This window comes from Canis lupus, chromosome 24 (genome assembly GCF_048164855.1).
Source record: "Canis lupus baileyi chromosome 24, mCanLup2.hap1, whole genome shotgun sequence".
Lineage (NCBI taxonomy): Eukaryota > Metazoa > Chordata > Mammalia > Carnivora > Canidae > Canis > Canis lupus.
In genome coordinates, this window is record NC_132861.1 from 9,181,406 (window position 1) to 9,196,401 (window position 14,996).

Genomic DNA, 14,996 nt, shown 5'->3' on the forward strand with positions numbered 1-14,996 from the left:
ATTCCAAGAATATTACCATAAAATATTCTTCATGGAATTATCTTTTTATCTTTTTAATGTCTGCCATTCCCATTTCATTCTAAAAGTATATATTGATACCATCTCCTTTTTCTGATTCAACTTGCCAAGGATTTGCTTAATATTTTTCAAATTGCAAGGTTTGAGTTTTTATGAAATGTCATTATATTTTGTTTTATTGAATTCTGTACTTCATTCTTTTCTTCCTTACATATTCTGTATATTCAGGTATTTTTTTTAACTTCTTGAATTAGACACTTAATAAAATTAGATTTAAAAAATATTTTATGTCATATCCCACGTTTTAATATGTATCAATTATCACTTCTAAATACCTTATAATTGTAAATATGATTTATTCTTTTGATAGATTAATTGTGGTTGCTGTAGGTCTGTTTTTGTTTAAAATCTTCAATATTCTTACAAAATGCTCATCTACTTAATTTACAATCACCGGAAAAAGTGTTAAAATGGCCCATCAAATTGTGAGTTTCTTTCTCCTTAATATTCTTTCAATATATATACATTATATATTTGAGCCTATGTACATGCAAGTTGGAATATCTTCCTGAGATTAAACCCTTTATCCTTCTACAAATACCTTCTTTACCCAGTAAAGACTATTACATCTAATATCAGTACAAGCTGCTTCAGTTTTCTTTCAGTTAGAACATTCCTGGCAATCTTTTTCCCATCCTTTTAAAGCTCTGAATCTTTTGTGACAGTATTTTGTTCTTATCTCTTATTGAACAGCTGGATTATTTTCGATCAAATCTGACAATCTGTTTTAAGTAGTAAACTTAAACCATTTACATTTATTGTAATTCTGAAAAATTTAATATGAATATTTCAAGTTAGAAGTTAATCAGTAGCTCTATAATGCTGCTCACCACCAAGATTAGATCACTCATTAACTCCATTAAGCCACTCCTTTTTTTAATTTTTTTTAACATCTTATTTATTTATTCATGAGAGACACAGAGAGTCAGAGACAAAAGCAGTGTGAGAAGCAGGCTCCCCATGGGGAGCCTAATGCAAGACTCAATCCCAAAACCCCGGGATCACAACCCTAGCCAAAGGCAGACGCTCAACCACTAAGCCATCCCTCCATTAAGCCATTTAATCCTATATGTTATTTGTAACCAGTAGTTCAGGACCATTTTGTTAACATCTCTTTAAATAATTGTTATAATTATTATTGTTACTATTTTCTTATAGATCAATTCTTATTTAAAGCATTTCTTCACCATTATTTCTTCTTCTTTCATTCAATTTCCATTCCAGTAGGAATCTACTGACAAGTGAATATTTAAAGTCAATTTCACTCAAATTGAATATGCAACTACACACACATATACACACAAATGCACAATTATTTTATCTTAGCACTTCAGAAATACAGTTCCATTATCTTCTGGCATCTATCCTTGCTACTGAGAAGTGAACAATCAGTTTAATCACTATTCCTTGGTGAGAGGGGTCTACACCTTTTCCTGCTGGGTGCTTTTAGATTATTTCTGGTTTGGCAATCTATAAATTCTCCAGGATGTTCCTGGACTGAGATTTATTTTTATTTATTCCTTTCATGACACTTTTGCTACCTAACTCATAAATTCAGGCTTTTCATCAGTTCTGGGACATTTTAAGCAAATTTCTATTTAAACATTTCTTCTCCATTTTCTGTTCTGAAATCACTACTAAATATACTGGTCCTTTTCATTCTACTTTTCATGTCTCAGTATATTTTATGTTCTTTATCTCACTTTATCTGTATACTTTCCTCTGCTATGTCTCTCAGATCTCTAAATATCAATAGAGATCTTAATTTCAATGGCCATTTCTCATTTCTACTTTTTCCCTAAACTTCTCCTTTCATGTATCTAGCTATCATGTTTTTAACTCCTGTTTTTATGGGTTTGATCTCTTTAAGCATAGGTGATCTTTCATTCCCTTAAGGGCATTATTTTTATCTAATAAATATATTAACTGAATTTTTAAAGCTATTTGCAGTATCTGGCTTTCTGCACTAATGAACTATTTCCTTTAAGAGTTTGGAAATACTATGAGGTCATGTTCATTGAAGCATTATTTCTGTGAATGTCATGTATCTGTAAACTTAGATTGTATCTTGCCAGAAAGGTGTTCAATTTGCACAAATCTTTATACTGAGTGGCCCCTCTCTCTAAGCTCTCTCTTTTCTCTCTTTGACAGAAACACTCGTTTCCAACTGTTTCCTGGAGAGTCAGAAAGAAAGAAACGCACAAACACACATCTTGAGTAATATCACCCAGGGAAGAAACACTATCATCAACATATTCTTTGATTACAAATTAGGAGAGACTTCTCTTTTAATTTCATCCCACCTCTCCATCTATACTACTGCTGTCTTTCACTTAAGGCTCTAATTGGTTTTAGCATCTCCTGACATAAAGTTATAGGACAGCATCTAAGTAGCTATCACTCCCAAAACATATCCTATACAAAACTGAGTTATTACAGATATTTTATTACATCAACTACACCTATTTAATTAGTAATTGTAAGTGCACCATATTTAACTTAACATTCAACATAACTAATATTAATAAAACAGATTCTCAAAAACTAAGGTTAAAGCAGGAAAAAGTATATTTAGAACATAAGCACAAACTCTTCACCTTAATATTAAAGGACTTTAGACATATTTCAGTATATACTACTACTTACCTTATGGGCAGGTACCAGATTTACCAAAACTGTATCCAAAAGCTCCTGAGATACTGTATCACCTTCACAAATAATAGAACTCATGAGGTCTACCATGTGCATATGAACTTTCTGATTGTGGCCATTGCTAAAATTTAAAACAGGTATTTTATTTACAGTGTACAGGATTTAATCATAACATGGTACTGACAAACACTACACTTCCTAAAACATGATACTAGAATATTAATTAATCAAATTCATGTATTTATTTAAAGTTTCCTTCTCTCCCAAATCTTATAGTATCCAAAATACATTTTTAAACTACATTTCCTGGATTACTATTCCCTAATTTTAGTCTGTTTCACAATCAGAAGTCACTAAATCAAGTATCATCTTTAGTTTTACCTTAAATTCAGAAATCAAATTGCTTTGTATTCTAATAGATAAAATTAAATATACAACAACTATTTACATGAACTAAGGAGTAATATTTAATAAAAAGATAAAAATATAAAATACAAAAATATTTTCATAATGGCTATAGATTGCCTTCTGCCACACTTTTGTATAACTTAGAAAACTGATATACTATTCATTTTTAAGTCTCTTAAAATAATGTTAATAAGTTACAACTCTTAGCCTTCCAAATATTCATCATAACAGTTTATGCATATTCGCCTATAAATTCTAAATTCTTTATATTTAAAAAAAATGACATGCCTTGTAAAATAAACTTACTTTATAACTGAAAATAATGTTCTGTATAATTGCGTAAAAATTTCATTGCTATCTTCCAACTCAAAGCAAATGTTATACGACTTGACCCAAGCAATGTTCTAAAAATAAGCAAAAATAAATAAATAAATAAACACTTTAATTAGTGAAAATATACATACATAAAAACCAATTTAAAATGTCAGTCATTTCATGATATACTGCTTACCTCAAGTAAGTAAAAATACCTATTGAATTGTGGGCTCTTTGTATCTTCTAGCCCCTTCAACTGCCTTGTTATAAACATAAATATATCCTTCAAAAAAGAGAAACAAAGTATTATTTAGATTATGAATGCTAAATGAAAATATTCACTAACCTCCTAAAGCTAATTCAGCACTCATGTGTCTACCATGATAAACTGTAAAGAACCAGGAGGAAAAACTGTATTTGGCTGGAACTTTTTAAAAGCACCTAATCAGGGGCAGCCCAGGTGGCTCAGCGGTTTAGCGCCACCTTCGGTCCAAGGCCTGATCCTAGAGACCTGGGATCGAGTCCCATGTCGGGCTCTGTGCATGGAGCCTGCTTCTCCCTCTGCCTGTGTCTCTGCCTCTCTCTCTCTCTCTCATGAATAAATAAATAAAATCTTTTTAAAAAATAAATAAGTAAATAAATAAATAAAAAATAAAAGCATCCCTCTGCCTGTGTCTCTGCCTCTCTCTCTCTCTCTCATGAATAAATAAATAAAATCTTTTTAAAAAATAAATAAGTAAATAAATAAATAAAAAATAAAAGCATAAATCATATAAAACCTTATTTGAAAACACTAAATACCTTATCACCCTTCACAGGAAAATAGTAAATAATTTACCATGATTTTAGCAAATGAAAAACTTTACCTTAAAGCAGGTTAAAAAACTAGACCCCAAAACTAGTAAATCAAAATTTATCTTATTATTAGTATAAAAGTTACATTAATAATGTCATTAGTATTACACAGCTTTAACAAAGGTTATACTAATAATGTGATGATGCTAATTAGGGTTTGCTGGAACAGCACTATAAAGGTAATTATCCATCAAAAACACAGTTTAGGAAGCTTAAAATTCCAAAATAAATCACCAGGTGAAAAGACAATGAATCACAGAGAATAAGAAATTTTAAAAAGTCTTGTAGACATTAACTTGTCAAGCTTCCTACCTAATCATTATAATTACTTATTTTTTCCCCACCATTTCTCAATCTATCTCCATCTCTTGGCTTTTGATTTTTTACTATGTCTTCCTTTTGTACCTGTAGAGAAAGATTCAATGTCCATTTAGGGGAATTTTTATGAAGATGATGTTTTAAAATTTTTGGAAAAGGGTAAAATTATAAAAGCTAATTGTGCAAAGGAATCATGCTAATCAATCAATAAAATAATAAGGGTTGTATTTATTGAGAGAGAGAGAGAGAGAGCACACGAGTGAGGGGGTGGGGTGCAGAGGAAGAAGTGGACTCCTTGCTGAGCAGGGAGTCCAATGCACAGCTCCATCCCAAGACGCTGGGATCATCACCTGAGCCAAAGGCAGACAAGCTTAACCAACCAATCCACCCAGATGCCCCCAACAAGAATATTTTTAAAAGAGAAAACATACAGTTAATTGCTGAGCTTTAAAAAAAAAAAAATACAAAAAAATAAAAATAAAAATAAAAAATAAAAAAAAATACAATGAAAAGTACATCCTTCAAAATGGTTACTTTGATAGTAGTACTGTACAAAATACATCTTCTGTGAATAAATCCTCCAAATGTGACAAAAAAACAAACAAACCCAAACACACCATGTGCCATAATAACTACCCAGAGACAAATAACAGTCACCCATTTATAACATCTCCAATGATCACTGATCTACATATGAAGACAGGAATATACAAAGGGTTTTCTGATGATAACAATAATTTGACACTGGAAAATGAGGATCAAAAGTGTCAGTTTTCTATGACTGCTACTGCAGACAAAGAAAAACACAAACTTTATACTAATCAATAATGAAAACTACTCCACAAATATTTAGAGAATACCCTGGAAATGAATTATTTTTAAGTACTACCCCAATAAAAGAAAAGAGGCATTTAAAGAAGACCAAAAAATTTGACCAAAGTAAGATACTTTAAATTTTTCAGCTATGGAATAATCCAAAAAGACTCGAATTTAATCTCAGTTCCTCAATATTCTTCTTATAAATTGTCCTATTATAAATAGAACAGATGTGTAACTATTCTTTTGGGAGGGCTTTTCACTACTCCAAAGCCCTGAGATAGGTCACTGATTATGAAAACTGAGAAATCCACAAGAGGTAGAAGAAACCTGTAGCGGCACTCTTCAGTTAGACCTTCCTCTTCATAAGAATGTCAATAAGAAACTGGTAAGGAAGAGCCCACAGCCCATCTCCAAATTAGAGGTTTATAATTAAAAAGCACAATATACATCCTGGTACACAGCTGCATATACCACCTCATGTTACCTACTTAAACCTCTGACCATTCTCAAATTTAACAGTTCAAGTCCACCTTTAAATTACAAATACTGTCTCTATCCTGAGATTCTTTACCAATCAAAATATAAAATAATCATACCCAAGCCAGTTTGGATATTCTACACTAGAATTCTGGCAGACTTGCTCAAATGAGGTTTCTCACTCCCAATTATTAGGGATCATATCAGGACCCTTTTTCACCACACTAAATCCAGTTCCTGACACATAATTAACAACAATACTTGTTAAATAAAGTAAAACTAAATTACCCATAATTTTCTCCACACTGGTATTAATATTAAGGAGATTAATATCTCCTTCTCTAACTCAGTTTCCACAATTATCTTTTATTACTATTGGTTTTTCTAGGCTTCTAACCTGCTTTCATTCAGTATCTTTTTGCACAGCTCTAGTTATTTTACATGTTCTTAACAGTTGGATTAATCATGCTATTCTCCTTTTTTCATTTTTTTAAAGATTTTCCATTCATATAACTTTACTTAGAACTACTTCAACCCAGTAGGTGTCTTTTCTACCTTTATATTAAAATTTTGTTCACTGTATTTTCTTCCAAATAATTCACATCACACCTTCCATTAAACTAATTAGAATTCATATAGTATAAATTCAGACTTATACTACCTACTATGTTTTAAATAATGAACATGGTCTTTAGTATGGGCGTTCAAAAGGGAAAACGAAGTGTATCCCCAAGTGTTACTGAAAGAAAACTAAAAATAACAAAGAAAGTATAGAATACACTGTACTAATCTCCTTCTTATCCTACAGATTCAAAATTGTTTTACAAAAGTACGTACTAAATGGGGGGGCTGGGGGAGTTCTTTAAAAACGGAAGAAGAAAGAAGAAAGAAGAAAAGAGAAGTTGTTGTTTAACAATCCAAAGAAATTATCTAAATACTTTAACTCCCATTTTAGTTAGATAAATGAGAGTACCAGTCAATCTTGGAAATTCTTTAATCAGTACTTGCCTTTAGTTTATCAGGGGATGTATAAGGAGCTTCAGGAGCATAAATCCTGAAAATATCAGCAAGGCAGCAGGCTACCAGTAAGCGAACATCTTTGTCAGGATGCTTGAGAAAAAAATCTGAAGCAAGATGTAAAGCTAGGTTTAAATAAAGCTCCTTTTCTTCTTCAGAGTCCTGGTCCATATCCATGAAAGTTTTCACAACCATCTATACAAAAACAAAATAATAAAATAATGAAATCCTTCATCCAAATAAACAGTCATCTGAAATAACTATTAATTGCAAAGATTAACTTCCATATACATAATATACACTAGTTTCCTTTTTCCTCTGAAAGTCTCTGAGAGAACGAGATCTTTCTGAAACTACATTAAAAATAATTTTTCTGGGCAGCCCCAGTGGCACAGCGGTTTAGCGTCACCTGCAGCCCGGGATGTGATCATGGAGACCTGGGATCGAGTCCCACATCGGGCTCCCTACACGGAGCCTGCTTCTCTCTGCCTGTGTCTCTGCGCCCCTCTCTCTGTGTCTCTCATAAATAAATAAGTAAATAAATAAATAAGTAAATAAATAAATAAAATCTTTAAAATAATAATAATTTTTCTTTAAAGACTGAAATACTTATCATGTACCCATCATACCTGCTAACAAGATAAAAGTTTAGAACTAGCCTTGCATGGCGTTTCTGGTCTCACTTTTACTCCTTCTTAAAAAGAGCACCCCCTTTTTTTTATAATATACCTACTCCTTTTATTATACTTCTAAAGAAAAAAACTAGGAAAAGAAAAAGTTTATTTTTCCATCTAAGCCATAAACCACTCCAGATACATGATTTGTATATTCAGTTAAATAAAAAAGAATAAAGGTTTAAGAAAGGATGATGAAAATATATTCCTGAAGGTTAAAAAGCTACCCCCAAATAACTACAATAGCATTCAACAAAATATTTCTTGTGCCACAGTAAAAGAGACCATGACATGGATAGTTTATTAGTAGGACTCAATAGTATGTATGGAGTAAACAGAAAGAACCTATAGGAAATGTTTTTTTTTTTTCAAAAACATTTACATAAAAGTAGTAGGACAGAAATAAAAATGCCGAGGAGCAGTACCATCTGAATTCTATAAAGAGCTTTTTCTAATTTCAGTATTATTATGAACCCTCAGCCCATATTATTCTTGCCCCAAATGAACTTTAAACTGCCTAACTTGACAGGAACACACATTTAAATAAAACACCAGTGGAAAGGTGACCATTTGGCATCCACTAGATGGTGCTGCAAATACTAATCAACAAGTAGGGCTGGCCATCATCAATATTTATGACTTGGTCCTTGAAAAATACAGAGATTTCTACTCTGCTATAGAGCTAGATTTCTGAGTAATAAATTCTCCAGTGTCTTCCTGGGAAAGAGTGTTCCTCACAGGGCAGATCCTCAGTTCTACTATGCCAGATGCCAGAACCAACAGTAGACTAATCCTTCCCGTCTGGCACTATAATTAGTATAAGGATACAAAGTTCAAGTCTACTAACTTTTTTATTTTATTACTTTAAAATATATCCTTTGATGGCATATGCATATCATGAAAAAAGGCAAAGAAAAAAACCTCACAAAAGGTTCAGTATATTTTGAATAGAATGTTATAGGAAACTCTACAAATTATATAAACAATAACACCTTATATATTAGCAAATTGTTTTAATTTATAAAATTCAGAGCTATACTTGTACATATCAAAAATTACTGTTAGCTTACATTCAAATCTTTTTATATTTCTCTAAGAAGGTTGCTAAAAATAGTGGGTAAGTATAAATTAGGAAAATAAATGAGGAAAAAGTATATTAACTAGATCACTGCTGAGCATAAATGTCCAAAAATAATGCAAACATATTACAAACACTAAATGTGAACACTGGAAACCATTCCACCAAAACTAACAACAAAGTTTACTCAAGGGCTAGATAATGAAAATTTCTCAAAACTGTCTGCAATTCAAATGGTGTTATTAATTTCTTAAAAAACAAAACAAAAAACCCCACTTAATTTCTCATGCATATGTCATCTATTAAGGAAGATAACGGAGAAAATACCTCTAAAAGACAGTTAATCAACTTATAGGTACAGTTTCTAACATTAGTTTCTTAGCAAACGACAGAGATGTTTACCTATCACTGCTGAAATATAAACTAATCCGAAGAAATGTATTCACTTCTCTTAAAAAATCAATAGGTGAAAAGAACATAGATACAGAGAAAAAGGAAAGTGTCACATATAAAGGATTTGTAGCTTCAGTATTTTTAACAAAATATATGTAAGTTCCTAACTAGCACATACTGTTAATTTTAATCTGCTCAAAGACGTCTTTTCCTTTGAATAAAAAAAAAAAAATCTGATATCTGACATTCTAATACTTTATACACAAAGTTGTAAGACTAATGCTTTACGTGAAATTGATGAGTATTCAGGTCCTCTTCTTCTAATAAAAATAAACTATGTAGTAAGAGCTATAAAATAGTACTTTGTTTCAAAGCTCCTGGGTCTTCAATGATTAAATAAGGCAAGTTTTCCAGTCTTGAAATATAGACAAATAATAACATATCAAGCAACATAAATGTCTAGGTAGATACAATCCAGAAGGGAAAAAAATGCTCAAAAATAACAAACAACTAGCTGATAAATCAGCTTAGCATTCTTCTTGGCCATTCTGTTCTTTTAACCATTTTACAATCACATGCACCATCACTGCTCTGAAAAAAGGTAAAATATTGTTCAAACACATATAAGGAGACTAGCTATACAGTGACCACCTCATCTATGGAAATTCACCTTCAATCTTGATTCACTGCTGCATGTCAGAAGCAGAGAGAAGCCGAAAGTAAAACTCTTTAACCTACAGCCAAAATAACTTACAGGTAAGTTAAATACAGCCTAATGCTCAGTACAGAGACTTAAAACTTCCTTTCTTAATTAAAGAAATTATTTTTTGTAAAATGATGACATATAGGGCAAAGGACAACTTTATACAGACAACAATGAATTTAATAAGAGTACTACAGATTTATTCTTTATATCCAAGTTTAGGAGGCCCTAGAAAAATCTAACCTTCACCCTTCCAGTTGCTCTTCCCTTAACAGTAGCTAAGGAAACCCTACATTTCTTTACCTACTTCCACTCTCCTTGATCCTTTCCCTGCCATTTTTAGCTTCCATTTGGTTTTTTAAGGTGTCCTAACAAAATACAGCCCTACATGATTTCCCCAGGTAGCCCCTCCACTCTAAACAGTCCTATAAAACATAACACAAATTTTACTCACCTTTAACCGTCTCACCATCTCCTCTTTAGATATTTTATCTGAGATTTCCTTGACACCAGGAGGATAAGTAATTTTTCCATCATTGGTTCTTGTCTTTGAATGAGCCATGATGGAAATATTTTTACCCCTAAAACAAGAAAACTGTTAGATGCAAACCAAAAAACAGGCAAAAACAAAATTAATACTAAACATGAAAAGTAACCTGTCCCATCACCAAATAATTTATAACTAATTCCTAATTTATAGTAGTTCACTTATTAATGAAAAGCATTTGATTAAGCATTTCCTCAATTTTTTTCAATTATATTTATTGTATTTTCACTTCCATTTTTACTAGTAGCAAACTGGGTTATCTGCACTAACTCTCCAACTCCAAAAAGTATAAATAACAGAAAAAAAATCCAAAATAAACATATTTTTTAAAGCACCACAAATTACTTGTCCCAAATAAAAGAGAATAGAGGAATCCAGTGACATAAATGGAGCACTGGAGCATTATATTCATTTATGTCCTGAGGGCATTGGCAAACCCTGACAAATCTGGAGTTCAGTTTTGGTGTCTTATGAAGCAAAGGGGACAGAATCTCAACCTGTCAACCAAGATGGAACATCAAATAAGAGACCCTCCTGACATCAATGTGCAATACCACCGCATCTCCAAAAAGGTAACACCGAGAGATTAGTCAGAAATCAACGTGTGCCCATAATCCCATCAACAGCCACAGGGGAAAGCAGAGAAAGCTGCCTTGGTACTAAGCAGAGCAACATAATAATAGATACAGCTAATTAGTTTTTGCCATGGTCCTGCCCATTTGCTGTGGTTCACATTACCTAAGTTGTCCAGAGAACCTCAACACATGAATGCAGTGACCCTTGGCTGGCTGTACAATCAAGAACCTAAAGTAAGCAAAATTCTACCCTCAAAGAATACTAATCATGAGGTTTCTAGGACAATGAATTTTACCAAGTCAAAAATAATCAAACACCTAAGGAGACATGATACCATGAGCAAGAATCAGCAGAAATACCAGGCACCAAGACAGGACACACAAAGACTTTAGATATTACAATTCTCAAACAGATTACAAAACTACTATATTTAATGCTTTTAAGAAATAAAAGTCTAACCCAAGGAATAAATAAACCGGAACAAAGAGCAGAACTTCTAAAAATGAAAAATACAAAAACTGAAATTAAAAACTCAATGGACAAGCTTATTAGCAAAATAGAAAAAGCTATTAGAATTAGTTAAGTGCAAGAGAAATTAGAAGAATATAGAGAAGAAAAGTTTACCTTATGACTCATGGGAGTATCAAAAGAAAAATGAAAGCAAAGGCTTCTGAGTAGAACAGCATAAAATATCAATCCATAAATTCAAGAAGCCAAACAGAATTAAACTCAAAATAAGAAGAACTGTAGAAAACAAACAAAACCTTAAAGTAATTGTATTACCTTAGAAGGAACAGTATTTAAACTAATAAGTGGCTTCTCAACAGCACAATATAAGCCAAAAGACAGGAAAAGGTCATCCCCAATGAGGGGAAAAATATATAACTGCAAAGCTAAAGTTTACATCCAATGAATATAATTTTCAAGAATAGGATGAAAATACAAATTAGCCAAGCAAAAATTGGAAACTATAGGTAAACATATATAGCACTTACAACACCACTTAGCACATACTACATACTTTATGCTATACATATATGATATACATGATTGGGTTAAAAAAAACAAGATCTTAAAATTTCAATATAAAGAACTTAAAAATTTTTTTAAAAAGTATGGATATGAGACACTGAAAGCAAAAGGATGGGAAAAAATACTATGCAGACACTAAATCCAATTACAAAATGGGCAAAAAGACAGACATTTGAAGGAAATTCAAATGGCAAATAAGCATACGAAAAAATATTCAACACCATTAATCTTTAGGGAAAGACAAAGCCACAATGAGATATCATTATATACTATTAGACTGGCTAAAACAGACAACAGAAATAATTTCAACTGTTGGCAAGGATGTGAAGAAACTGAATCTAGACACTGCTGGTAGAAATGTAAAACAGTACAATCATATTTGAAAATCATCTGGCAGTTTGTCATAATACTGAATATGTACTTACCATACAAACCAGCCATTGCACCCCTGGGAATTTTTCCCAAGAAATTAGTTTGTGTTCATGCAAAATTGTACAAGAGTATTTGTAAGAGCTTTATTCATATAGGCCAAAACTGGAAGCAATCCAAAGCCCTTCAATGAATGAATGGTTAAACAAACTCTGATAGATCCACACAAGGCACTACTACTCAGCAATAAAAAGGACTGATTGATACATGCAATAACTTATTGTCATTACACTTATTGAAAGAGCCAGTCTCAAAAGATTATGTGTATATAGTTTCATTAATTTAACATTCTCAAAATACAAAACTACAGATATGGAGCAGATGAGTAGTTACCAGGGTACAGATATGAGACTAACAAGTAGCATTACAGAATTCCTTTATAATTCTGTGTCTTGACTATGATAGTAATGATATGAATCTATACTCAGGATCAAACTATACAGAAGATAGACTACATAAAGACAGAATATTGTACAGAAGCTTGAGAAAACAGAGTAAAATCAGTAATCTAATTAACAATATTATACCAATGTCAACTTTGATTTGTTATTGTACTAAAAGTTACATAATATGACACTACTGGCAAAAAATGAGTGAAGAGTTCACAGAATTCTATGTACTAATTTTACAACTTTATGTCTACAATTATTTCAAAATAAAAAGGTTTAAAGGGAAACCAATCAATGTACTCCTATGGATAGCAAATAAATTTAAAAATATAATTTACATAGAAGATAATAAAGTATCTACAAGTTAAACAAAAGATGTACTTTTACAGAAAAAATCATAAAGCTTTACAGATAAAAATTAAAACTTAAATAAATCAAGACATATCCTGGGCTGTATTGGTTTCAAATACTACAAAGATAGCCGACCTTCCCAGTGAATAAATCTCAATTAAGCCCAGGTTTTGATTTTTAAAAGAAACATGGCAAATTTTTCTAAGACTTTATATTAAGTGTAAAAGGGCAAAAATAAGATACTTGAAGAAAAAAAACTGTAAATGGGTTTGTTCTCAAATATTAAAACCCATTATAAAGCTAAAGTAATTTAGACATGTAGTACTGATGCAAAAAAAGAAAACAATCAATGGGAAATATTAGCCTAGAAACATACCCTTCATGAGTTATTATACGTAAAATTTAATATATGAAAACAGTGGCAGGGCACATCAGTAAAAAAAGATCAGAGAGAACAAAATAAAAAGTTCCAAATACTGTCTAATATTTTAACAATATTAAGTCTTCCAATCCATGAACATTGGATATCTTTCCATCTATTTGTGTCTTATTTCTTTCATCAAGGTATTGCAGTTTTCAGTATACAGGCCTTGGTAAAGTATTGTCAAGTAACTTTTTTCTTTTTGATACTATTATGATGGAATTCTTTTAGTAATCTCCTTTTCAGATAGTTCATTGGTGTATTTAAATATGTAACTGATTTTGGCATGCTGATTGTGTATCCTGCAACTTTAATAGAGTATTCTAAAAAAAATTTTGTAGAGTCTTTAAGAGTGTTTTCTACATATAAGATCATGTGATCTGTGAACAGGCAATTATACTTCCTTTCCATTTTGGATTCCTTTTATTTCTTGCCTTTACTTTACTGTCTAATTGCTCGAATTGTCTAACTTCCAGTACCATGGTCAATAAAGTGGCAAGAGTGGGCATCCCTGTCTTGTTCTTGATTTTAAAAGGCAACTTTCCATGTTCACCATTAAGAAATGCAAATCAGAACAAGGTATCACTTCACTCCTATTAGAATGGCCATTATCAAAAAAACAAAAGCAAACAAATGTTGACAAAGATGTGAAGAATAAAGAATTCTTGTACACTGTTGGTGGGAATGTAAAATGATACAGCCCACTATGGAAAGCAGTATGGAAGTTCCTCAAAAAAAAAAAAAAAATAGAACTATCATATAATCCAGTAATCCTGATCCTGGGTATATATCCAAAAAAAACAACAAAAAAAAGGAAATCTGTAATTTAAAGGTACTTGCACACTCATTTTCACTGCAGTATTATTCACAATACCAAGATGTGGAAAGAACCCACATCATCAATAGATGAATGGATAAAGAAAAAGTGGTTTAGGGCGGGGGGTGGGAGTGAATGGGTGACGGGCACTGGGTGTTATTCTGTATGTTAGTAAATTGAACACCAATAAAAATATAAAAAATAAAAAAAATAAAAAAATAAAAAAATAAAAAAAAGAAAAAGTGGTTTATACATACAATAGAACATTATTCCGGGTTAAAAAAGAATATCCTACCATTTGCAGTAACTTGGATGGACCTGGAAGACATTATGCTGAGTGAAAGGTCAGTCACAGAAGGGCAAATACATGATTTGCATGATTCCATTTATAGGAGGTATCTAAAATAGTCAAACTTATAGAAGCAGAACAGTGGTTGCCAGAAGATGAGAGTAGAAAATGGAGAGTTGTTATTCAATGGGCATAAAGTTATAGTTATACAATATGATTAAGTTCTGGAAATGTTCTATACGACAAAGCACCTACAGTTAATACAGTATTGTGCATTTAAGAATGTAAGAGGGTAGATTTCATGTTAAGTGTTCTTACAAAAAGAAAGAAAAGCAAAAGGACAGAAGGAAACTTTTGG

At 31.8% G+C, this 14,996-nt stretch overlaps 1 protein-coding gene across 12 annotated transcripts in view; it reads right to left on the minus strand.

The window, feature by feature from the left end:
* Positions 1-14,996, minus strand: part of PDS5B (PDS5 cohesin associated factor B) — a 179,821-nt gene that overhangs the window by 108,275 nt on the left and 56,550 nt on the right. For all 12 annotated transcript variants that reach the window (XR_012016191.1, XR_012016190.1, XR_012016192.1 and 9 more), the window contains exons 2-6: positions 10,242-10,368; positions 6,931-7,134; positions 3,650-3,736; positions 3,445-3,542; positions 2,725-2,851 (exon numbers count right to left, since the gene is read on the minus strand). Coding sequence is in view for 9 of the 12 variants with exons in the window: in XM_072795508.1 (XP_072651609.1) it covers positions 2,725-2,851; positions 3,445-3,542; positions 3,650-3,736; positions 6,931-7,134; positions 10,242-10,368 (643 nt within the window). In the remaining 3 variants the exon portion in view is untranslated. The remainder of the gene's footprint in view (positions 1-2,724; positions 2,852-3,444; positions 3,543-3,649; positions 3,737-6,930; positions 7,135-10,241; positions 10,369-14,996) is intronic.